Raw genomic sequence first — 27,578 nt, 5'->3', positions numbered from 1 at the left:
GAAACCCAGCTGGATTGTCCATATAATTACTGTGGGCGTGATTCTCTGGCCACGTTGCGCTCGAACAAGAGCACAACCCGGCCAGAGAAACTAGGGAGAGCCCTCTTGTGGGCTTCCTGGCAGCCTCTTGCGTCTCGCGAGATTCACCCAAGTCCCTGAACTCACACCCAAAATGGGCTTGACCATACGGCTCTCGCAGAAGTAGGTCTTAAACCTATTTAAGACCAGTCACCCGGGATACACCAGCCTCCCTCAAGTCGCCCCGGGGGGCTGCAGCTGGGCGCCGATCAGTGCTGGCCCACAAGAACGTGGATCAGGTGGAATGGCAGCCAGGGGGTCTTCTGGGCCATCGGAGACCCCTGGATAGCCAGGGATAGTGCAGGGTGTCTCCCTGGCCCTCCCCCTGGAATGTGGGCACCTTGGCACTGCCACTCTAACACTGTCAAGCTGGCTGGAGCACTGTCCAGTTGCAAATTGGCAGTGCCAAGGGCCAGGACCTGAGGGGGGCCATGTCCATGAAAGGAGGATGGTGGGGTTTGAAGGATGAGGGAGTGCAGGACAGGTAAGTAGGGGCCTCTGGGACGTGGGGGGGGGGGGGGGGGGGAGGGGGAGGGGTGTAACGGGTGGGAGTCTGGAAGGGAGGAGATGCTGTAAGGTGGCTTGGGGGGACCTGAAGAGAACCATGTAAAGTTTATTGCAGGGTTTGCTGTGTGTCATTGTATATTTGGATAATGTACAGATTACTGGCACAACCGCAGAAGAACACTTGGAAAATCTGGAAGAAGTACTGCGAAGATTTCAGAAGGCTTGACTTTGACTAAAAAAGGAAAGATGCACTTTACAGACCAGCGAAGCAGCTTACCTCTGTTACCCTATGGATGCCCAGGAATTGCATCCTATGGAGAAAAGGCAATAAATGTGGCACCGGCCACTAGAAAAGCCTCGGAGCTTAAATAATTCCTGTGGACGGTTAATTATTAAGGGCGTTTCCTTCCAAATCTGTCAACACTATTGGCCCCTTTATATGTGCTACTGAAGAAATATCAGTGATGGTTCTGGAAATCACCACAGAGGGAAGCATTTATTAACTTCAAGCAACTATTACGTTTACCGTGGCTACTGGTACATTTTGACCCATCTAAGAAGTTAGTGCTGACGTGTCATGCCTCCTTATACGGTGTTGGGACAGTTTTATCTCACAGAATGGATGATGGATCTGAGAGGCCTATTGTATTTGTGTCGAGAACCCCTTCAGGAGCTGAGAAAGGTTATTTACAGGTAGAAAAAGGGGGACCGTAGCTGAGAATATTCCACCGATATGTCAACGGAAGGCATTTTACTGTTGTAACGGACCACAAACCATTGTTGGGTCTGCTCAAAGAGGACAAGGATGTCCCCCAATTGCATCAGCCAGGATTGAACGCTGGGCTTTGATCTTATCTGCGTATTGAATAAACATTTGAACACCGACCTGGAACACATATATTCAACGCTGACTCCCTTCCACTGCCAGAGAGTACACCACACCCCCTAATACCGCAAGAAATCATGATGGTAATGAATTTCCCAAACACTTTGCAAATGTCAGCACAACAACAAAAAATTTGGACCAGCAGAGACTGCCTGTTATCAAAGATAAGGTACAAAATATCAGTAGGTTGGCAGAATGAGATGATTTCTGAAGACATGAAGCCATACCACATTAGGATAGATGAGCTAAGCTGGGAGGATCCTACTGGGAGTGAGTGTAATCATCCCTGTACCAGGGAGGGAAATGCTCCTTGCAAAGTTCCATAATGCCTATTCAGCCGTATCGAAAATGAAGACGCTTGCCAGAAATTATGTTTGATGGCCAGGCATTGAGGCCGATATTGAGGAATTAGTGAAGCACTGCGATCAGAACCAGTTGCAGCAGAAGTTACCTGCTGCAGCCCTGTAGCCCTGTTTTATGCTTGGGAACGGCCAGGCCAGCCATGGGTGCGAGTCCACATAAATCATGTTGGACCATTTTTGGACATGATATTTCCACGATTGGTAGATGCCCAGTCCAAATGACTGGAAGTATTTGAGATAGGGTCCACAACCACACATGCCACAGTCAAGGAGCTTTGCCAGTGCTTTGCACTCCATAGATTACCTGAAGTACTCATATCAGATAATGGAACGGCTTATACAAGAGACAAATTTCAATGTTTCATCTCTTCAAATTGCATCGTATCATCCCTCAGCCAATGGACTGGTTGAGAGGGCAGTCTAGACTTTTGAGGCCAGTTTAAAAAAAACAATCAGCTGCATCTTTGCAAACAAAAATAGCTTGGTTCCTTTTTGCATACAGGACCACCCTGTACGCGAGCACAGCTTTTTCTCCTGTGGAACTATTGATGGTTTGACATTTAAGGACCAGGCTCAGCCTGTATTTCCAAATTTGGCAGGGTGGGTAGAGGCAAAACAGTGCAACCAAAAGAGGAACCATGATGCAACTAAAGTTGTAAGATCATTTGAAATTGATGACCTAGATTATGTGCGATATTTTGGGAGAGGTCCAATCTGGGTTCCAGGAATTGTTGTGGCCAAGACAGGACCATTATCTTACAAAGTGAGTTTTACAAGGCAGGCTTGTTAGGAATCATGTGGACCATTTTCATGGCCGAAAGTCACCTCAGGTGCCAGCGTTATGGCCTGATTCGTTGTTGCCAGCTGGAGGAGTTGTTGGCTGCCCGAGAAATGAAATTTCTAATCAGCCAGTGTCAGGCGCGAGTATTGTTCCGACTGAAGGAGAGGAGGTTGGAACACCAATACTAGGAGAGAGACCTAGTCTAACAGTTCTGACAGAAAGTACCCCATCAGAAGCACACCAGTCAGTGGAGTTGTGCCGCTCCATGAAGAAGCGGAAGCCATAGAGGGACTGAGCTTTTGAGGACTGATTTTTGTATCAATATACATAATTGTAAATTATGGGGAACTGTATAAGTTAACTATCATTCTGTATAGTAAGGAACTTAGAGGGGAGCACCTTTAAGGGGTGATCTCCAGAAGGGTCATGTGACCCTCTCATCCAATCAGTAGCTAGTGTGTTTGATCACCCGAGCAGAGTGCGGGCTTTTGCTCAATTCGATCCAGGAGGCAGACAGGCAGCATTGTGTTGCACTACTCTGCAAAAAGCATGTTGTGTAAATAAATGTTTGTACCTAACTGGTGGAGCAAAGTTACTATAGTATGGATACAAATTACCAAGAAACTTGTTGAACTTTAGTTAACCTTTACAGGTTGTGATTTGAATACTGTGCCTCTTGTTGTGACATAAACAATGTGGCTTGCAATCATTACACTAAACCAGAAACACATGTTCATATCACTAAATGTTTAAATGAACATTCAATAATTCAGAAAGGACATAAACCCTTTCAATAACACACCCATGCTGTACGAATGTGAAAATATTCTAGCCATTTCTTTTGCTTTTTAAACGAGGGCTTGAACATTTGTAGCAATGGTAGGTGCTTTGAAAGAATTGTGCAAGTTTGCGGAAAGCTTTATCAGATTACCTCTTTCATTAGGTCACAATCTTATCATGTGCTGATACAATCTTTGATTGCAGCATGTAAAGAACAAAACTTAATTTAATCCTGAGTACCGGTTTGCACTTCTAACATGTTCTACAATATACAGTTAAAACAACCTAAATGAGTATGCCACCAACGTCACAGACTTTATCAGTAAGTGTGGAAGAGATTGCGTGCCAAACAGGGTAGTTACTGCGGTCCCAAACCAGAAACCATGGTTTAACCGGGAGATTCACTCCCTACTGAAGTCCAGGTCTGAGGCGTTCAAGACAGGCAGCCCTGATAAGAAATCCATGTACGTTCTCAGCAAAGCCATCAGGGATGCCAAGAGACAATACCAGACTAAGGTAGAGTCACAGACTAACGACATGGACTGTCGGCGGTCGTGGCAAGGCTCACGCAACATAACAGGTCACAAAGCAAAGCTGAGTAAAATCTCTGGCAAAAGCGCACCCCATAGACCACAATCAGTAAAATTAAACAACATCTCCACCACGATAGTCTTCAATACCGTGGCCCCCGCAAAGCTGCGTACTTAGCCCCCTACTATACTCCCTATACACAGACGACTGCATAGCAAAATTTGGATCCATCTCCATCTACAAGTTTGCTGATGACACGGCCATAGTGGGTCGGATCTCAAACAATGGTGAATTAAAGTATAGGAGGAAGCTGGAGAACCTAGTGACGTGGTGTAGCGACAGAAATCTCTCCCACAACGTCAGCAAAACAAAGGATCTGGTCGTTGACTTCAGGAAGTTAAGTATTGCACACACCCCTGTCTGCACCAATGGTGCCAAGGTGGAGATGGTTGACAGCTTCAAATTCCAAGGTGTGCACATCACCAATAATCTGTCCTGGTCCACCCACGTCAACGCTACAATCAGGAAAGCGCAACAGCGCCTCTACTTCCTCAGGAAACAAAGGAAATTCGGCATGTCCACACTGACTCTGACCAACTTTTACAGATGCAACATAGAAAGCATCTTATCTGGCTACACAAAGCTATTGCTCGGCCCAAGACGTAAGAAACTACAGAGAGTTGTGAACACCGCCCAGTCCATCACACGAACCCGCCTCCCATCTATTGACTCTGTCTACACCTCCCGCTTCCTTGGGAAAGCGGGCAGGATGATCAAAGACCCCTCCCACCCAGGTTACTCTCTCTTACAACTTCTTCCATCGGGCAGAAGATACAGAAGTCTGACACGTACTAACCGGTTCAAAAACAGCTTCTTCCCTGCTGTAACCAGACACCTGAATGACTCTCTTGTGGACTGATCTGATCTCTCCACACATCTTCTCTACTGAGTAGCACTACATTCTGTATGCTTCACCCGATGTCTATGTTTATGTATTTACTTTGTGTATTTATCGTATGTACTATGTTTTTCATGGATTGAACTGTCTGGACTATATGCAGAATAACACTTTTCACTATACCTCGGTACGTGTGACAATATATTCAAATCCAAAACTCACCCCCCCTCTAGCCTTGTCTACTGGATAGCCACCCAACCCACCAGCTCAGGCCTCCTGTCCCAGTTCCAGGACCCTTTGACAAAGCAGAAACCTACCAGCTGATGTTTTCAGTCTCATTATGGGTTAACTTTGTGACTTCCTTCCCTTCTCATCACTGAGTCCTTCCCCCCTTCAAAGACCAAACCATTCCCACTTCTATGATAAAGGCCAATGCCCCTCTGCCCCCCACCTGCTCCACCTCCCAATACTAACTCTGCTAATGAACTATCCCCACTCCCCCCGTGCAGCCATGGTGTGTTTGCCCCCATTCCTCCTACTGCAGCCCCGGTGCCCTTGTCCCAATCTTCCTCCCCCTCCCACTGCAATCCCAGTGCCTTCTCCCCTATTTCCCACCCCCCACAGCAGCCCTGGTGCCTTCACCCCAAGCGCCCCCCCCCCCCCAACACTGCCACCCCGGTGCCTTTGCCCCCAACCTCCTCCCTGCCCCACAGCAGCCATGGTGCCTTCACTCCAAGCCCCCTCCCCCACACACTGCAGCCTCAGTGCTTTTGCCCCCAACCTCCTCTCCCCCCACTGCAGCCCTGGTGCCTTCACTCCTAACCTCCACACTGCAGACCCAGTGCTTTCCCTACCATGCCAATGCAACCCCAACTCCCAACCAACTGCCCCCAACCAATTTCCTGGACACTGAGCCCCGTAGAAGTGTCAGTTCCCGTGCCCCGCTCTGAGACTAGCCTCTAAGGCCACTGGCCCTCCCCCTCAGTGCCCACTCTTCGACTGGCCTTTAAGGATTCCAACAACCTGACCTCTAACCTGTGCACCGCTTATGGGCAGGCCTCTGAGGCCTCCAGCCCAACCCTCCTAGCGACCCGTTCTTGGGCTGGTCTCTGAGGCCTTCTACCCCACTGCCCCCACCCCGCCCTGAAGCACGAGCCCCATAGCTGCCCCCCCCCAGCTACCCCCCCAGCTGCTCCCCCCCAGCCGCCCCCCCCAGCAGCCCCCCCAGCTGCCCCCCCACCCCCCGCTGCCCCCACACCCCCCAGCTGCCCCTCCCCCCCAGTGCCCCCCAGCTGTCCCCCTAGCTGCCCCACAGCTGCCCCCTCCCAGCCGCCCCCCCCAGCAGCCCCCCCAGCTGCCCCCCGCTGCCCCCACACCCCCCAGCTGCCCCTCCCCCCCAGTGCCCCCCAGCTGTCCCCCCTAGCTGCCCCACAGCTGCCCCCTCCCAGCTGCCCCCCCCCTCAGCTGCCCCCCCAGCTGCCCTCCCCCCCCAGCTGCCCCCCCCGGATTAACATCGGTGGCTAGTGGCGAACTGTGCGCTCGCCTCTGAGTTCCCTTTCTAAGTGGGCTCGCCAGTTCCCCATTTTTAGAAAACAGTTGTAACTCACACATGGGGCGGGGTTCTCCGCAAACGGCGCGATGTCCGCTACCCGGCGCCAAAAGTGGCGCGGATCAGTCTGGCGTTGGGCCGCCCCAAAGGTGCAGAATTCTCCGCACCTTTCGGGGCCAAGCCCTCCCCTTGAGGGGCTAGGCCTGCGCCGGAGCGGATTCCGCTCCGCCGGCTGGCGGGAAAGGCCTTTGGCGCCATGCCAGCCGGCGCTGAAAGGACTTCACCGAGCGACGCAGGCGCGGGATCATCAGCGGCCGCTCACGGCATCCCTGCGCATGCGCAGGGGAGGGGGTCTCCGCCATAGTGAAGACCATGGTGAAGGCGGAAGAAAAAGAGTGCCCCGATGGCACAGGCCCGCCCGCGGATCGGTGGGCCCCGATCGTGGGCCAGGCCACCGTGGGGGCACCCCCAGGGCCAGATTGCCCCACGCCCCTCCCCAGGACCCCAGAGCCTGCCCGCGCGACCTTGTCCCGCCGTTCAAATTGTCTACTCCATGCTGGCTGGCGAGGGTTGACAGCGGCGGGAATCGCGCCCATGATGTCAAGCTGCCCGGGGCAGACTTTTCAATATGGGGGGGGGGCGGGGGGAAGTTGCTGTGAGAAGGCCCGTTAATGATATTCAAATTTCCCGCTAATTCCATTTCTCGGCTCTTGCGAGATTTACGCCTGCGACAAATGGGGGTGCCAAATCCGGACTATTGTTTTCAGATTCCCAAAGTGTTAACTGTTTTAATCACCTCAACGGCATTTCAAAAATATTAGGTTTTGCTCATATAAATATAAACAAATATGAATAAATATGAGTAGGTGAAAAACCATTCCTTTTTGGGAAGAATTCATTGTCCTCTTTTTTTTTAGAAGGTTACTTGAAATGTCATCTATTCCAAATGATCAACTGTTATTAAGGTACCAAACTCACGCCAGCTGGAAGAAGAAAGTAGACAAGATTATGAGAACTTGGGAGGCCTTCTTATTCAATTTGACCCCATTTGGATTTTATATGAATACTCAAATACTAGTGAAGTAAGAGCTTTACAGAGAAAAGCAACAAATCTTCCCTGTCTTATTTGTATTGCTGCTATTTGAACTGTTTTAGAACATTCCAAGCCAGCAGCTCTGCATTGGTCTGTACTTGGGAAGCGTTCAGTGCTGTGCATGAATTCATGTGGAGTTTGGTATTCTAGCCAAGATGTTTTATGATGGCCTGGTGTGGGTCAATTGTACTCTCACTAGAGCAGTCAACAGGGTAAAATTGATGGAAGCTATTGAACTATTTGGAGACAATAGACTTGAAGGTAAATATGTAAAAAAAACATTGATTGGTTCTTTCAATTCACTCTAGAGTAACTTCATCCACGGCAACACTTTTACTACACTTGTAGAAAGCGGTGACACCATCTGGATGGGGCAGGACACCAAACCACAGAAGAGCTCAGAACTTCAGGAATTGAGACCTCCAAGTCCTCTGAGGAAATCAAAGGCAAAGAGCACAGAATTCTGAGTGTGAGTTACAAGCTAATCATGCTATCTGGACAGAGAGGAGAGAGGTTATTGACTCTGAAAGTATCAATATTTTTACCACCAGGCTTGTGAGGGTTTCAGGACTTTACTGAAGCTGGCATGGTAATATACTGGGCAGACTCTCTCTTCTCTTCCTTACCCATCCTGGGCACCAGAACACCCTTCACCCTCTTCAAGAAAAGTTGCCATAACTAACCAGCCACTCTATATTCTTGTCTAGGGCAGCTCTATTTCAACACCTTGTAGAATGGCTGCTCCCCTCACACCAATTATTTACATGAACAGGTTTAAAGCCCCTTCCTCTGCCTGAGCAGCATCAAATTGTTACAGCTTTCAACCCCACAGCTACCCCTAATCTCATTCACTCTATATTCTTGCAAGACAAATAGAAACACAATGCATGCCATTAAACCTCTCAGACCCTACATCTTCTGGGCACTCACTTATCTCTTGCTGTGGGTGATGGATAAATCAGCAACAGTCTGCCAACGCCAGGTGAGCAATTGTACATCTACACCGTTCTCTTGGGATCCCTCTGAAGTAGCACACAGATAGAACACGACCCTCTTTCTCTGTCTCTTCATTTTCAAAAGGGTAATGCTCACATATTCTTTTATCTTATCCTCTTTGCTGGCAGATCTAAACAGTGAAGGGTGGCAGAGGAGGAAATGATGATAAAGAGAAGGAGGGGTAAGTGGAGCTAGGGAATATTTTTGTGCTTCATTGCGAATGGGGACGATGAGAAAGCAGATACGGCACATTCACCAATGGCTGTTGCTTCATCCTGTCCTATCTTCCTTTTTCCCAAAAGTCACCAGCATACCAACTGCCTCTCTCCCAGACACAAAGTTCCAATTCAGCAACTTCTCACTTCTGCCTTAATCAGCTGATCTTCTAAGTCTCCACTGATATTACCCCGAATGAATTATTGATGCAAACTCAGGAAATTTGCAGTTTTTACACTATGTGTTCTCACACTGACTAATGCCCACAAGGCCAGTGAGGACACATGGACACTTGGGGGAAGTCTTTTAACGGGACACTAGCAACGGAAATGATTCCCACCCAAAATTCCTCAATAAATACCTTTACTGTATTACATGCACATGTGCAGACACGAGCACACACACACACACGCTGCATTAAGAGCAGCCTCCGATATGTCTTAGTTACATTCGGGTGGTAACTGAATTTACATGGAGCTACATGTGTCAATTTCTTTTGAAATTGGGAAAAAGCAAATATTTCGAAACTGTATCCTAATCCAGAGGGAGGTGTAACTCTTGAGTGGTTTCCATTTTATGCTCTGTCTGATTTTCTTTGCCATTGACCTCAATGACTGTCCAAGACAAATATCAACTGTACCTCTTCTAAAAGAGAATAGAAAAAGTGGCCTTTAGCTAAAGTTGTGGTTATGGCGGTACAACATCCAACCATGAGAACAGGAAACTAATGCTGACATATGAAAGAGAACTGTCTAAACCAGAATCCTCTATGCACACATATAGTGATGGTGTGATGCAGGAAATAGATACAAACTGAAAATTCTGGTGATCTGGGGGCTTTCTAAATCTGAAGAGCCAATTAGCCAAGTTTAGTATACTAAATGTACTTTAGCATCCTAGAATCATTCATGACACGGGAGGAGGTCATTTGGTTCATCAGGCCTATGCTGGGTCTCCCTGGAGCAATCGAGTCAACCATATTCTCCCCTCTATCATCAGCCCTGTAGTTTATTCCCTTCAAGTTCCCATCCAACTTCCTTTCAAAATCATCGATTGTCCCTGCTTCCATCAGACCCATCGTGTAAAAATGTTTTTCCTCATATCCCCCTTGCACCCAAAACATTAAACATGTATCACCTAGTCTTTGTTCCATCAGCTAATGGAAACACATGGGGCTGGATTCTCCTCATCAGCGGCTAAAGTGCTAACGCTAGCGGAGCTTGTGCGGTCTTTTACGACCAAAAAATCTGCGTGAAACTCTCACCAATTCGGGGACGAGTGAGAGACTAGCACTGGCGCCAGATGAAACTCCTGGCTCCCGTGCCGAAAATGAGTGGAGAATGGCCAAGTCCCTGACCACGCATGCGCACAGCTGGCGACCTGCAGCGGTCATCCCATCAACATGGTACAGGCTGTGCGCGGACCAAACCCGCCATCTGCGACCCCACAGCCCACCCCCTGGCCACCCCCCACCAGCCTCCCCAGCCCTCGCAGAAGCCCCACCGGTCAGCAGCCTGGATCCCAGCCGAGTGTGGCACCGCTGGACACAGTCCGCAGCCGCCATGCTGGGTTCCCGCACGGCTGAGACCACACGTGTCCCGTGCAGTCAGGAACTCGGCCTATCAGGGTGGGGCATTGTGGGAGAATCCCTTTCTTTGCCAGTTGCTAGTTCATTATTAAGGGCAATACATTGACCAATCATAGTCAAGCTGTCTGATTTAAAATTCAAACGATGCTTGTCAGTTAACTGTCAGTTGCCATCAACTGGTGTATTCTCCATGGTAATGCCTTTACCAATCAAAGATCACTTGCCAACCAATCAACACTCTCTTCTCATACACTGTAAATTTGTTGCTTCCTCACATTGGTATTCTTGTGAATTGTCCTGATGAGTGCAAAACAAAAAGCTTTGACAAAAATGTTTCTTTTTTCCGCAATACTCTGTTCTGTGCTACCAAATACCCTTATCTCTAGTTTGTTAACCAACCTTTTATGTGGTCCTTTATCAAATGCTTTCTTCATATACATGTAGACAATATCCACCACATTCCTTCATCAACCTCCTCTGTTCCATCATCAAAAAACTCAATTAGATGCATGAAGCATGATCTGTCTTTTACAAATCTGTGTTAGCTATCATTTATGATATGAAACCTCTCCAAGTGTCTTTTGATTGTTTTCCCTTATTATTGTTTCCAAAACTTTACCCACTAATGACGTTAATCTTATTGACCTCTAGTTGCTGGGATTGTTGTTGCACCTTTTCTTGAATAAGGGTGTCACATTTTCCACTCTTCAATTCTCTGGCACCTCTTCCATATCTACAGAAGATTGGAAGAGTATGATAAGCCCTTCAATTAACTCCAACCCCACTTCCTTTAGCAATCTGGGATGCAAGTCATCTGATTCAGCAGATGTATCTGTAAGTGTAACCAACCTTTCCTGTATCCCTACAATTTTCACCCCACTACTTTCACTATCTCTGCTTCAACTGATATTTTGTCAGTTTCCTCTTCCTTGGTAAACACTGACACAACTTCTTTGTCCCTAAGCGAAGCCATGTTATCTTTCTCCACCCACTTACTATTTTTGGGTTTCCTTTTTTGTTGACTGTCATTTTATTCCCATATTCTCGCTTTGCCATTCTTATATCCATATGCAGTAAGCCTGGAATAATATTCCAGCTAGTAATATTCATGCCACACAATTGCCAGAAAATGACCATCTCTGACAAGAGAGAATCTAACCACCGCCCCTTGACATTCAGTGGCGTTACCATTGCTGAACCTCCAATATCAACATTCTGGGGGTTACCATTGACCCAAAACTGAACTTGAGCAGTTATATGAATACTGTGGTTACATGAGCAGGTCAGAGGCAGGGAATTCTGTGCCAAGTAACTCATCTCTTGAGTCCCAAAAGCCTGTCCACCATCTACAAGGCTCAAGTCAGGAATGTGATGCAATGCGCTCCACTTGCCTGGGTGAGTGCAACTCCAACAACACTCAGAAAGATTGACACCATCCAGGACAAAGCAGCCTTCTTGATTGGTATCCTTTCCATAAATATTTATTCCCTTCACCACTGACAAACAGTGGCAATTATTTGTACCATCTACAAGATGCACTGCAACAACTCACCAAGGATCCTTCCAACCCTACAACCTTGAAGGACAAGAGCATTAGACATGATGTGGAGATGCCGGCGTTGGACTGGGGTGAGCACAGTACGAAGTCTTACAACACCAGGTTAAAGTCCAACAGGTTTGTTTCAATGTCACTAGCTTTCGGAGCGCTGCTCCTTCCTCAGGTGAATGAAGCATTAGATGCATGGGAACACCGGCACCTGCAAGCTCCATTTCAAACCACATACTATCCTGACTTGGAACGATATCAAAATTCACTGTCATTGTGTCAAAATCCTGGAATTCCCTGTGGATGTACTCACCATGTGGCCTCCAATGGTTCAAGAAGGTGGCTCACAATCATTTTCTTTAGGGAAATTTGGAATGGGCAATAAATGTTGGCCTAGCCAGTGAAGCCCAAACTCCCGTAAAAGATTTTAAAAAAAATCCTCTTCACTTCCCTTTCAACCTATTGTATTTGGCCTGGAGTTCTTACTTGAAGAATTTCCCTGTTAGACATCAGATACTATTTTTTTTGTTTCATCATATTCCCTACCTCCCTCACGTCATCCATGGAGACCTGCTTTGCTTTCAATATTTTTTGCCAATTGTTGGAATGTACCTAACCTGTATCTGATGTATCTCTTTAAAGGTCATCAATTGTTTTGTCAACTTGTGTTCCATTTTATCTTGGTTAGATCCCTCCTCATTCCACTCTCTTCTAATTTATGTGTTTTACTTTAGATTATTCCTTGCTCGTCTGCATTATTGAGTTGTCTGGAAGGGGAGGGGTGAATTGTGTGAGGGGACAATATCACACACTGATATGCTCCTCCAGTATAGACATTCTTACATTGGGAAAGGTATCTTTGCAGGTACCCTGGATGGCCAACTGAAACATTAGACATCTTACATCTGTAAGTGAGGGCAAACACTTGTCTTTAGCTTCCTTGCAGTCTAATGAACATTATAGGAGGTGGGTATGATCGATTTCTGATTCTTAAGCAGCAGTTGTGGCCTAAGCAACAGTCACAATCAGGTAAAAAGGTTTCAATGGAACTAGGAGGATTAGATCTGCTCTCCCAATTCCACAAACTTTTAATCATACTCAATAATCTCTAATTCTGGTTTAGCACAGTGGGCTAAACAGCTGACTTGCAATGCAGAACAATGCCAGCAGCGCGGGTTCATTTCCCGTACCGGCCTCCCCGAACAGGCGTCGGAATGTGGCGACTAGGGGCTTTTTACAGTAACGTCATTGAAGCCTACTTGTGACAAACGATTATTAATTCCCATCCCAGAGAACTTGCCTTCAAACTGCTAAAATGGGATGATTGAACCATGATGTCTGCCAGGAATCTGCATGATATGCTACTTGGGGTCACAAACAAAGTACACACTCAGGGAGTGGTGTTCCTTTCCATTAATAGAGACACCAGACTCTGATAGGGAGCATGCAAGGCAATGTTGATGGAATCTGTTACATCTTGGATATTGCAGAGGATGAATTCATTTTTATTGCTATTCACTATTTTCATGAGCAGGTTGATGTATGTATATCGCCTGGTGTAAGAAGCCTCGGTGACATCCTTGATACAGTGGTGAAAAGCAATCTGTAAATACCTTTGCTTCCCTTTCAAACTCTCCAGCCATTAGCCCTCCATTTGACACACATTTCTTCAGCTACCTTTCTTCTCAATCACACATTCATCTCCACCTTAGACATGCTCATCCTTATTCAAAACAGGACTCTTTCTCTCACACTGACTTTCCTTGAGGTCCAGCCCTCATCTCCATTCCCTTAAGTCCAAGGGAGGCAGACTTGAAAAGATCTGGTGAATGACTGGTTTAGCCATCCACTGCCAGATCTGGTTGGACCACACAAAACACTATCAGTCCCTACTCTCACCTTAAAAAACTGTCAACCATCACAGGATCATTCAGAAATGCTGAGAAAACCCCACGCTTTTTATCTCTACTGCAAACAATCTAATTAAGCCCCTCTCTCTTGTCTCCTCCACCCTCACCCCCAACAAGTGGGAGATGCTCAAAGATCAATAAGATCAAGGTCATCTGATCTACAGACTATGTCACTTCCCTTACTTTCCCTAACCCACAATCCTAAACTTTCTCTGCGATTTAACCCGCCTTAATTCTGAACTTGTACCTTTCTCTAGCTTCTCTCCTATCTCCCGTCATGCCCTCTCTGAGCTCATCTTGTCCAAGACATACACCTCCTGCTCTCTCGACTGAATCCCAGCCAAACTACTACTAATCCAACTTCCATTCCTGGTTCTGATTTTAGCCATCATTGTTAACTGGTATCTTTCCTCAGGTTTCCTCCCTTTCCCTCAATTTTGCCATTGTCACCCCTACTCAAAAACAATCCTTGACACCTCTACAATTGCAAACTACTGCTTCACCTCCAAAATTCTTTTTCTCTCTAAAGTCCTTGAATGTGTTGTCACCTCCCAAATCCATGTCCAGCCAACACGGGATCCCTCCAATCAGACTTTTGCCCCTGTCACAGTACCAAAAGTTAAACTAGTCCCCATCGTCCTTCTCAACCTGTTAGCAGCCTTTGACATAGTTGATTACACCATTCTCCTCCAATCCCTCTCCACCATCATGCAGTTGGGTGAGACTTCAGGGGCGTCATTCTCCGACCCTCCGCTGGGTTGGAGAATCGCCGGGGGCTGCCGTGAATCCCGCCCCCGCCGGTTGCCGAAGTCTCCGGTACCGGATATTTGGCGGGGGCGCGAATCGGGCCGCGCCGGTTGGCGGGCCCCCCCGCGCGATTCTCCGGCCCGGATGGGCCGAAGTCCTGCCGATAAATTGCCTGTCCAGCCGGCGTAAATTAAAGTACCTATTTACCGGTGGGACAAGGCGGCGCGGGAGGGCTCCGGGGTCCTGGGGGGGGGGGGGGGGGACGCGGGGCGATCTGGCCCCGGGGGGGTGCCCCCACGGGGGTCCTGGCCCGCGACCGGGTCCCACCGATCCGCGGGCGGGCCTGTGCCGTGGGGGCACTCTTTCCCTTCCGCCTCCGCCACGGTCTCCACCATGGCGGAGGCGGAAGAGACTCCCTCCACTGCGCATGCGCGGGAAACAGTCAGCGGCCGCTGAAGCTCCCGCGCATGCGCCGTCCCGAGATGTCATTTCCGCGCCAGCTGGCGGGGCAACAAAGGCCGTTTCCGCCAGCTGGTGGGGCGGAAATCCCTCCGGCGCCGGCCTAGCCCCTCAATGTTGGGGCTCGGCCCCCAAAGATGTGGAGCATTCCGCACCTTTGGGGCGGCGCGATGCCCGTCTGATTGGCGCCGTTTTGGGCGCCAGTCGGCGGACATCGCGCCGTTTGGGGAGAATTTCGCCCCACTTCTCCAAAAACTGGTCCGTTTTCACATGTACACGAATGTCACCCAGCTCTACTCCACTTTCGCCTCTCTCAACTGGCCTCCAGTACTGGATGAACAGAAATTTCCTCTGATTATATATTGGGAAAACTAAAACCATTGGCTTTGGTCCCTGTCACAAACTCTACACTCTATTCCTCTCCTTGGCAATTGTTTTCTGGCTGAACCAGACTGCTCATACCCTGGTGTCATATTTGACCCCAGGATGAGCTTCCTTCCAAATATCCATGCCATCTGCGCCATCGCTAAGACAGCTTATTTCCACCTCTGTAACATTGCCCTGCTCATCCATTGCTGAAATCCTCATCCATGCCTTTGTTATGTCTAGACATAACTATTCTAATGCGCTGCTGCCTGGTCTTCCACATTTGACCCTCCATAAGCCTGAGGTCATCCCAAACTCTGCTACCTGTTTTCTAACCCGCATGAAAACCTGTTCACCCACCACCTTTACTAGCTGTCCTAACTGGTTCCTGGTCAAGCATTTTGAAAACTCAAATTTATTCTCATCCTGGTTTTCCAAACACTACTTGGTCTTGCTCCTCCCTATCTCTGAAATCTCCAACCCCACAACCCTCCGAGATATACTCATCTAATCCTGGCCTTTTGAATATCCCTGATTTTAATCACTCCACCAAGCACTGTGCCTTCAACTGCCTTAAGCCTAAGCTCTGGAATTCCCTCCCTAATCCTTTCGTCCTTTCTACCATTGTCTCCTCTTTTAAGACACTCCTTAAAATCCACCTCTTTGGCCAAGTTTCTGGTTATCTACCCTAATGTCTCTTTAGTGGATCTGTGTTTTATGTTGTTTTATAGGGTCCTGCAGCAGGGCCTTGGGGCCTGTTTCTTATTTTGAAGATGCTATGTAAATTCAAGTTGCGGATGTTATCTACTGGAGCCTGGAACAAACCAATTGTGCACAAAGTAAGGGCTGTGGTGACAGTGCAGAAGTGACATAGCTCAGTGACAGTCTCCTGGGTGAAATGAATGCAGGTATGAAAATTCCTCCATGAATTACAGGTATGGCCTTTTGTGCAGGACCCTTCTTGGAGACTCTGCCCCTTATTCCTGGCTCCCAGGTTTATGAGGAGTTTTATGGCTTCAGGCTTTGCTTTTACTGTCAGGCACCTGCATCGACCTGAATTAAATGCATCTTGGTTTACCATCTCAATATCAAACTTGACTCACTGAGTTCCTTTATATTTGGAATACCCCATCACCAACACAGCAGAACAAATCAGTCCTCGTCTATTTCAGTTTTACAACAGGGAGACATTTTGCCTCCATAAAACACAGAATTGTGAGCCTGGGTAAATGTCTTTCAAATACTGGTAATTGCAATCTTGTAAGATATACCCACTAGACATAGATGGCTGCAAGCTAAATTTCTTTAAATATTAGCACAAACCATACAGTTTTAACAAACTTTTTTTTGTATGTAAACTAACCCAAAAAATAGCCAGGCGTACAACTTCTTGCTTTTCGCATTAAGAAATGCTTTATTATTGCAATACTTCATATCATCCAGAGAGGTTATAAACATAAGAAATTTTCCAAAATTTTTCTTTACCTTTTACATCCAAATATATTTCGTTCTCCTGTTTTCCATTTGGAAAGGTTTGGAATATGCAGAAATACCAGCCTTTGTCTGATTGAATAGCCTCTTGGATTGTGATTGTGGAATGTTGATCTTTAACTTCCATTCTTATTCGCTGATCAATATGATGTGTTCTGTTTGGATGTTGGTAAACGGCAAGTTTTGTTTTGTTCCTGTATTTACTCCATTCAATCATTACTAGCGTGCCACTTTCTTCAGAGGAGTCACATTGTAAGGTAACTGAATCACCTTTCACAATGGTTACATTCTCTTTAGTTATATGATTTATTGTTTGGACACCTAAGAAGAGAAAGAGAATGAACATATTATTGATTCACTTTGTAATGATATTTATCATAATAAACCCAGACACAATTAGAGTTGGTACTGATGTAGCAGAAATAATTGTACTTATATAAAGCCCTCTCACATCGTCAGGATATTGTCTGTCTCATAACCAGGGATGTACTTTTGAAAAGTAATCATGATTGACTGTTAGGGCTGTGCATTTCCTTAGAGTTGTTTCTATTCCTTCGTAGCAACATTGCCGAAAACCTATTTATTTGCCAAAACAGAAGTTTCCATCATGTACTGTCAGCAAAGTTGAGAGGAGAGACAATAAAAACAAATGGGTACAATGCTGGAGGGACCTTGGGAAATAACACTGGTTAGGCCTCACTTGGAGTATTGTGGGCACCACACCTTAGTGAGGAAAGTTTGGTCTTGGCGAGAGTGCAACGTAAGTTTACAAGAATGATACCTGGACTTCAGGGGTTAAGTTATGAGGAGAAATTACACAAATTGGGCTATTTTCTCCAGAATTTATAAGGTTAAGGGGTGATCGAAGTCTTCAAGATATTAACCGGAAAGGACAGGGTAGATAAAGATAAACTATTTCCACTGGTAGAAGATTCTAGAATTAGGGGCATAGTCTAAAAATGAGGGTCAGACCATTCAGGAGAGATGTTATGAAGCACTTCTTCATGCAAAGGGTGGTAGAGGTTTGGAACTCTCATCCACAAATGGCAATTGATGCAAGATCAGTTGTTAATTTTAAATCTGAAATAGATACATTTTTGTTAAGCAAAGATATAAAGGGCCAAAGGCAGGTAAATGGAGTTAGGGCACAGATCAACCATGATCTCATTGCACATTGGAGCAGGCTCAAGAGGCTGAATGGCCTACTACTATTCCTATATTCCTATTTGTGCCAATCAGTGAAGGAGGCGGACCAGGATGAAAAAGCAGTTGCAGGGAGTCTGCACGTTCTCCCTGTGCTCCGGTTTCCTCCCACAGTCCAAAGATGTGCAGGTTAGGTGGATTGAACTTGCTAAATTACCTTTAGTGTCCAAAAAGGTTGGGTGGGGTTATTGGGTTATGGGGATAGGGTGGATGGATGGGCTTGGGTAGGGTACCCTTTCCAAGGGCTGGTGCAGACTCGATGGGCCGAATGGCCTCCTTCTGCACTGTAACTTCTATGATCTTGGGCTAAATTGAAGCATAGAGTATATAAGCAACACATCTATGATGAACCTTTTTAGAACATTGGTTTGGCTCAAGCTGGAGTAATTGTCCAATTCTGGACATCTCACTTTGGGAAGGATATGAAGGCTTTAGAGAGAGTGCATAACAAAAATATAAGAATGATTCCAGTGATAAGAGAATGCAATCATGTGGCTAGACCTATCAGTCATGTGATTGTGGTGTTCAAAATTATGGGGAATCAAGTCAGAGTTAAGAGTGAGGAACTGTTTCCATTGGTGGAAGGGTTTGTAGACAGAGGCCAGTGACTTAAAGCACACAAAATATTTTTTTTATTTACACAATAGGTTGTTAGGATCTGGAAAGCACTGTCTGAGATTGTGTTGGATGGAGGTTCAATTGTGGCATTCAAAAGAGAATTGTACTTGAGGTGGAAAATAAATGTAGGCCCATGGGGAAAGGGTTCTCATAAAAAATATCATCACTTCTGATCACTGTCTTGTGATTGCTGTTGCAAACTGCACACATCCAGATGGATTTCAAATGAGGTCATGTGGAAACTTTGTGCCATACATAGAGTTGAGAGCCTTGCATGCATTAACAATAAAGCACAAAGAAAAATCATTTGAGTATTTTGGCCATGCCTCAGTTGATAGTATGAGTCAAAAAGTTGTGGGTTCAAGTCCCAGTCTAGAGACTTGAACACACATATCTTACACACTAATGCAGTAGTGAGATGGTGCTGCGGTGTCAGAGGTGCCAATTTTGGATGAGATGTTAAATCAAGGCCACGTTTATCTATATTTATGTAAGCATTTTTCCTTTTCGATATCGTAGCCTGGTCAGCACCCATGAAACAATATGCTTCATTTCATTGGGCGTACCGGCTGTCACTGCATTGCTGGGTCTTTTTCTGGTCCCGGAATGGGAGCTCCAAATATAGAGTCACTGCTCTCCCTCTGCTCTGTTATTTGCATTATAAGGGGCCAACTAGGTTGTGACCTTGACAAGGCATTAGGAACTTGTCATGATATTTAGGTAAACATCACAGCACAAACATACATACATACTGATGAACAGATCAACGGCCAATCAACACACACACAACACCACAGCCAATCACAGGCAAGAGCATACACAGTAGAAAACAGGGAACACGACACTTCTTGAGCATTCCAGCAGGAGACAGCTCAGGGCACAGAGCTCATAGCAAGCCACTCAGACATCCACCATGTGCTGAGTGCCACCACAAGATAGTATTAGGAATAGGTCCACAGATTCTAGGGTTATGATCGAACCTCAGTAACCAGTTTACCACTGTAAATAAAGGATAGTCATAAAACTGAGTTGTACCATTCGCAACCGTGTTGGTTCGTTTGTGTAGCAGAGTACCCTACACATCATAGTACCAGGAGTAACTGTGGGACCTACCTAATAATCCTCCGGAATCTGCCATGGACACCGTCAGCACACCGCAGCCGCTACGAGTCGCTGGAAACCTCGGCGTTAATTGGAAGCTGTTCAAACAGCGCTTCCAGCTCTTCCTGGAAGCCAACGAAAAGGAGAGCGCTTCGGACACCAGAAAGATCGCCAGCCTCCTCTCCACGGCAGGTCAACACACCATCCATGTCTACAACTCCCAGGTGTTTGCGGAAGGTGAGGACAAGACCAAGTACAAGACGGTCCTTCTCAAACTCGACCAACACTTCAACGTCGAGGTCAACCGAGAGTTTCGAGAGGTATCTCTTCCAGCAGCACCTGCAGGGTAAGGATGAGCCCTTTCAATCCTTCCTTACGCATCTCCGTATCCTCGCGCAGTCCTGCGGTTACGACACCACCTCCGATTCCATGATTTGGGACCAGATCGTTTTTGGGGTCACCTCGGGCACCCTACGCCAGCAGCTCTTAAAAATAAAAGGCCTCACCCTAGCCTCCGCAATCGAAGCCTGTGTCCTGCATGAAAACGCGACTAGCCGCTACTCCCAATTTCAGGCGGACGAATCGGCGCGGCAGGCGTCTTACGAGGCCGAACGGGTCCAGGCGATTGAGTTCCTCCCGGCCCGCGGCCTGGACGATGGCGGCCATTTTGCGCGCTTTTCGAGGCCTCCCGCGTTTGTGTGCGCCAAAAACGACGTCGACACAGAGGGATGTGATGCGCAGGCGTGCTTAGCGCAAGACTGAACTGCGCATGCGCGGTGGTGCAATGAACGCCATGACGTCACGACGTGCGGCAACTGCGGAGCCTCACATTTAAAGCGGCAATGTCCCGCAAGAAACCGACAATGCCTCCGCTGTGGCAAGATGGGCCACTATGCTGCCTGCTGTCGAGCAGCTCAACCTGCCAATGTTCCCCAATTCCGACAACCTCGCAGGGACGTGTGGACCATTCAGCCTCCTTAATACGAGTCGTGTCCAGACGATATCCAGACCAGTGACACAGACGACCGGGACGCCTTCCGTGTTGCGGTCATTGATGGGAACCGGATGTCTCCAGCCAGGACCCACCGGCTGTTGCAAGTGAACACTGTCAATCCGGGTGATGAATGGTGTGCCACCCTAACGGTCAACCGATCACCGATAACATTGGGTCTCGACACTGACGCCTCTGCCAACCTCATAGCATGGTCAGCCTTCTACGCCATGAAGATCAGACCACCAATTTGGCCATCCCGTTGCAAGATGGTCGACTACAATGGGAACGTTATCCCGGCTATGGGATCCTGCCAGCTCCAGGTGACACACAACACACACACGGCCACACTCTCATTCGAGGTAGTTGGATCATCAAAGGACACCCTGCTAGGCACACAGGTATGCAAGGTTCTCCACCTCGTGCAACGAGTCCACGCTCTGTGGGCACATCTGACTTCCTGGATGCAGAATTCAGGGCACAGCTCCAATCGCTCCTCGCCCACAACCAGGAGGCATTCGAGGGCATGGGAACACTGCCCTACATCTACAGAATTCGGCTCAAACCGGACGCCACCCCGGTCATTCACGCACCTCGCAGGGTCCCAGCGCCACTCAAAGACCGCCTCAAGCAGCAGATGCAGGATCTCCAGGACCAAGGGGTCCTATCCCGGGTCACGGAGCCCACGCCATGGGTCAGCTCCATGGCGTGTGTTAAGAAGCCCTCCGGCGAGCTCCGGATCTGCATTGATCCAAAAGACCTCAACAACAACATCATGAGGGAACACTAACCCATACTCAAACGGGAAGAGATCATGAGCGAAATGGCCCGGGCTAAAATCTTCACGAAACTGGATGCCTCGAAGGTTTTTTGGCAGATCCAACTGGATCAGTCCAGCCGAAATCTGTGCACCTTCAACACCCCTTTCGGCAGGTTCTGCTATAACAGAATGCCATTTGGCATCATCTCGGCATCCGAGGTCTTTCACAGGATCATGGAGCAGATGTTGGAGGGCATCGAAGGGGTGCACGTCTACGTGGACGGCATCATCATCTGGTCCACCACACCACAGGAGCACATCAATCGTCTCCAGCGCGACTTTGCGCGTTTACGGGAAAACAGCCTGCGCCTCAACCGAGCCAAGTGTTCTTTCGGCCAAACTGAGCTGAAGTTTCTGGGGGACCACATATCCCGGTCAGGGGTGCGTCCGGATGCAGACAAGGTGAGCGCCATTAGAGCCATGCCGCAGCCGCCAGGCAAGAAAGCAGTACTACGCTTCCTAGGCATGGTCAACTTCATTCCCAACCTTGCCTTCCACACGACGGCTCTACGCCACCTCGTCAAGAAGTCCACGGAGTTCCAGTGGCTGCCCACACACCAGAAGGAATGGGAGGAGCTCAAAATTAAGCTCACCACAGCCCTGGTATTGGCGTTTTTCGACACATCTCGTGACACTAAAATTTCGACTGATGCCAGCCAGTCCGGCATTGGGGCGGTACTCCTGCAGCGGGATGACACTGCGTCATGGGCGCCGGTCGCCTATGCCTTGCAGGCCATGACCCCCCCCCCCAAAAGAACAGCGCTACGTGCAGATCGAAAAGGAGTGCCTGGGCTTGCTGACCGGAATAGACAGGTTCCATGACTACGTGAATGGTCTCCCCCAGTTCACCGTTGAGACTGACCATCGCCCCCTGGTCAGCATCATAAATAAGGACCTGAACGAGATGACCCCTCGCCTCCAGTGCATCCTACTTAAACTGAGGAGGTATGACTTCCAATTGGTCTACACCCCGGGAAAGGACCTTATCATTGCGGATGCCCTATCCAGAGCAGTGAGCACACCGCCCGATTCGGAGAGGTTCGTCTGTCAGGTCGAAGCACAGGTGGCCTTCACATCGGCAAATCTGCCAGCACACGACTCCAGTCTGGCCCGTATTCGCTGGGAAACTGCGGCTGACCCCCTTCTACAACGGGTGATGCACCACATGACGGGTGGGTGGCTCAAAGGACAGTGCCCGCAGTTCTACAATGACAGAGATGACTTGGCCGTCATTGATGGTGTCCTTCTAAAGCTGGACCGGATTGTGATTCCGCACAGCATGCACAAGCTGGTCCTCGACCAACTACACGAAGGCCATCTGGGGGTCGAGAAGTGCAGACGGAGGGCCCGAGAGGCGGTATACTGGCCGGGTATCAGTGATGACATTGCCAATATGGCGCTCAACTGCCCCACCTGCCAAAGGTTTCAACCGGCGCAACCTCCTGAGATGCTTCAGCCCCATGAGCTGGTGACGGCCCCCTGGGCGAATGTGGGTGTGGACCTTTTTCATGCGCTTGGCAGGGACTATGTAATCATCATTGATTACTTTTCCAACTATCCAGAGGTCATACGCCTGCACGATTTGACATTGTCCGCTGTCATAAGGGCCTGCAAGACACCTTCGCTCGCCACGGCATTCCGATTACTGTCATGTCGGACAATGGGCCCTGTTTTGCCAGCCAGGAATGGTCGTCCTTTGCTGCTTCGTATGGCTTCACACACGTGACGTCCAGCCCTCTGCATCCCCAGTCCAATGGAAAGGTGGAGAAGGGCGTTCACATCGTCAAGCAGCTCCTCTGCAAGGCTGCTGCTGCCGGATCGGATTACTGCCTCGCCCTGCTGGCCTATCGCTCGGCCCCACTAGCCACTGGCCTCTCACCAGCCCAGCTGTTGATGGGTCGCGCCCTCAGGACCACTGTGCCTTCCATTCTGGCATCCACAACCAACCATGCTACACAGAATGCAACAGCAGCGCGTTTGCCAGAAGATGGCATATGACACACGGGCAACTGATCTTCCCACCCTGGCACCTGGAGACGACGCCCGCATCCACCTACCAGAAGGTGGCTGGTCAGCACCTGCTGAAGTTCTCTGATGCATGGCTCCCCGCTCGTTCCTGGTTCGCATGCTTGATGGCTCCATTCGTAGGCGCAATCGCCGGGCTCTTCGCCTACTTCCACGCTCGCTACGGGAACTTACACTGACACCGCGCCCGCCTGTTGTCCCTGATATCGACTTCGTGGAGCTTCCTGCCACCATGCCCCTTCCGTCGTCGCCCGTGGTCAGGCCCATTCCTCAGTCGGTGGATCCAGACCCACCCTTGAAGCGGTCAACCCGAATTTGTCGCCCACCTACTAGACTGGACTTATGAGCCTGTTTGTACATTGAACTCATAATACCACTGTGTTAATATGTTTCTGTTATTCCTTGTCGTTACAGGAGTTCGTTTTTGTCGTTCAACATTTCCCCGTTCTTTGTTTATGGTACAACCTCTTTGTTATGTCGCACCCGACATCGCCCCTTGTATATAGTTTAGCCCCATGTACATGCTGTAGATATTGCACACACACATATTCAGCTGCACTCAGTACACATCTCTATTTATAACCACATAGGCACATGTTCTTGTAAAAAAAGGGGGGATGTCATGATATTTAGGTAAACATCATAGCACAAACATACATACATACTGATGGACAGATCAACGGACCAATCAACACACACACAACACCACAGCCAATCACAGGCAAGAGCATACACAGTAGAAAACAGGGAACACGACACTTCTTGAGCATTCCAGCAGGAGACAGCTCAGGGCACAGAGCTCATAGCAAGCCACTCAGACATCCACCATGTGCTGAGTGCCACCACAAGATAGTATTAGGAATAGGTCCACAGATTCTAGGGTTATGATCGAACCTCAGTAACCAGTTTACCACTGTAAATAAATGATAGTAATAAAACTGAGTTGTACCATTTGCAACCATGTTGGTTCGTCTATGTAGCAGAGTACCCAACACATCAGAACTGTTGGAAAGAACAAGAAAGCCTTTAGAAACAGCCACTTGTATGACCATACTACTGGGCTCCTATTGGAGTTAAGGTGGGTGACTGGCAGAACCGCCAACTCCAGTTAGTAAATTCTGAAGGGGAAAATTGTTATTCAATACGAATAGAGGCTTGATACAAATTTCCTGTATGTGACAAACATGATGGCCGTGATTCTGCGTTTGGGAGACTAAGTGTTGATGCTGAGACTGAATTACGTGCGGGAATTGATTCCGGATATGCAAATGAGGGGTGGCATGATGGCGCAGTGATTAGCACTGCTGCCTCACGGCGGTGAGGACTCTGGCCCCGGGTCACTGTCTGTGTGGAGTTTGCACATTCTCCCTGTGTTTGCTTGAATCTAACCTCACAACCCAAAATATGTGCAGGGTAGATGAATTGGCCATGCTAAATTGCCCCTTAACAGGGAAAAAAAAGAATTTAGTACTTTAAGTTAAAAAAAAAAGAATATGCAAATTGGACAGCACTCTGCCCACATGAATTCCCATTCCTGCTGGTGTCTGATTCGCTAGTGCTGGAATTGGCACTGGAGAGCCTGACAAGTTGGAGCTGCTTCTAAGCACTCCATTCCCCACACACACTTATTCCAACCAAGAGGATGGCTCCACGGAGTTCGTTTCCGGGGTTCACTGAGACTGAGTTTGAGAGAATGCTGGATGCAGTGGAGGAGAGGTGGGACATCCTCTTCCCCAGGATGGGCAGGATATTCAAGCCTGCCAAACCTAGGCAAGAAATCCAGGTAAGACCTCCACAAAGTCATCCAGGATGCCAACAGACAATATCAGACCAAGGTAGAGTCACAGACTAGCTTTACAGACTCTCGTTGGTTGTGGCAAGGCCTAAACAACATAATGGGATACAAAGCGAAGCCGAGCAGCATATCCGGCAGTAGCACATCCATCCCTGATGAACTCAATGCATTCTATGCTCGGTTCGAGCAGGAAACCATCAATCCGCTGTTGACTGCCCCAGCAGCCCTGAACACACCCATACCCACCATCACAGCTTCCAAAGTCAGATTGGCCTTCCTGAAAGTGAACCCTCGGAAGACAACCGGTCCGGACCGGGTCCCTGGTTGTGCACTCAGAGCCTGCGCGGACCAGCTGGCAGATGTGTTCGCGGACATTTTCAACCTGTCCCCACCTGCTTCAAGAAGACCACCATCGTACCGTTGCCAAAGAAGAACCAGGCAACGTGCCTTAATGACTACCATCCAGTGGCCCTGACTTCAGTCGTAATGAAGTGGCCATGAAGCACATCAACTCCATACTTCCAGGATGCCTAGATCCACTGCAATTTGCATACCGCCGCAACTGATCCACAGCACGCTATCTCCCTTGCCCTACACTCATCCCGGGGGCATCTCGACAACAAGGACTTCTACATCAGACTCCTATTTATTGACTTCAGCTCCGCGTTCAACACCATAATTCCAGCCAAGCTCATATCAAAACTCTAAAACCTAGGACTTGGCTCCTCTCTGCAACTGGATCCTCGACTTTCTGACCCATAGACTACAATCAGTAAGAACAACAACAACACCTCCTCCACGATAGTCCTCAATACCGGGGCCCCACAAGACTGCATACTTAGCTACTATACTCCCTATATACACACAAATGCGTGGCAAAATTTGGTTCCAACTCCATCTCCAAGTTTGCTGACGACACGACCATAGTGGGTTGGATCTCGAACAACGATGAGTCAGAATACAGGAGGGAGATACAGAACCTATGGAGTGGTGTAACTACAACAAGCTCTCCCTCAATGCCAGCAAAACTAAAGAGCTGGTCATTGACTTCAGGAAGCAAAATACTGTACACACCCCTGTCAGCATCAATGGGGCCGAGGTGGAGATGGTTGACAGCTTCAAATTCTTAGGTGTGCACATCATCAAACATCTGTCCTGGACCACCCATGTCGACGCTACCACCAAGAAAGCACAACAGCACCTAACTTCCTCAGGAAACTAAGGAAATTCGGCATGTCGACACTGACTCTTACCAACTTTTACAGATGCTCCATAGAAAGCATCCTATCTGGCTGCATCACAGACTGGTATGGCTCAGCCCAAGACTGCAATAAACATTAGAGAGTCGTGATCACCGCCCAGTCCATCACACAACCCACCTCCCACCCATTGTCTCTATCTACACCTCCAGCTGCCTTGGGAAAGCGGGCAGCATAATCAAAGACCCCTCCCACCCGGTTTACTCCTGAACTTCCAACTTCTTTCATCAGGCAGGAGATACAAAAGTCTGAGAACACGCACAAACAGATTCAAAAGCAGCTTCTTCCCCACTGTTACCAGACTCCTATACGACCTTCTTATGGACTGACCTGATTAATACTACACTCCTGTATGCTTCACCAGATGCCGGTGTCTCTGTATTTACATTATGTACCTTGTGTTGCCTTGTCATGTATTTTCTTTTCATGTACCAAATGAACTGTTTGAGCTTCTCGCAGAAAAATACTTTTCACTGTACCTCGGTACACGTGACAATAAACAAATCCAATCCAATCCATCGTAAACAAGGCCTGGGAGGAGGTGACAGTGGTACTCGGTGTTGCCAGCCTCACCAGAAGGACTAGGACCCAGAGCCGAAAGAAGATGAATGGCCTCCTTCAGGTAGCCTAGGTGAGTCACCAGCTCTGTGCCCTGCCATCACTCCTATCCCTCACTTCTTACATCACTTCTCCCCCCCTCCCCCTCCCCTACAGGCCTCCACCATTGCAGAAACTATCACCTCTGTGGGATATTTTAGTGAAGAAGCTCCTGGGTCACTTTCTGGTGCACACTTCACACATGCTGCAACACATCAGGTGGAGACAGGGACACCTGAGGTAGCGGGCGGTCAGGAAACAGCAGTAGACCGGACAGGTATCGTGCTTCTGGAAATTATGATCCCATCACTGATACAGGTGCAGACACAGAGAAATAATTTATAGGAGGGATTGTCAGCAACTTTCCAGCACCTGCAGATGCAGC

The 27,578-nt window shown here is 48.3% G+C and overlaps 1 protein-coding gene across 2 annotated transcripts in view; it reads right to left on the bottom strand.

Annotated features, from left to right (window-relative positions):
- LOC140428755 (T-cell immunoreceptor with Ig and ITIM domains-like) overlaps window positions 1–27,578 on the bottom strand; it is a 131,127-nt gene that overhangs the window by 70,839 nt on the left and 32,710 nt on the right. For both annotated transcript variants that reach the window (XM_072515460.1, XM_072515461.1), the window contains exon 2: window positions 16,779–17,105. In XM_072515460.1, the coding sequence (XP_072371561.1) occupies window positions 16,779–17,105 (327 nt within the window). The remainder of the gene's footprint in view (window positions 1–16,778; window positions 17,106–27,578) is intronic.

Source organism: Scyliorhinus torazame, chromosome 8, assembly GCF_047496885.1.
Source record: "Scyliorhinus torazame isolate Kashiwa2021f chromosome 8, sScyTor2.1, whole genome shotgun sequence".
NCBI lineage: Eukaryota > Metazoa > Chordata > Chondrichthyes > Carcharhiniformes > Scyliorhinidae > Scyliorhinus > Scyliorhinus torazame.
This window is presented reverse-complemented; position numbering and strand designations above follow the sequence as displayed.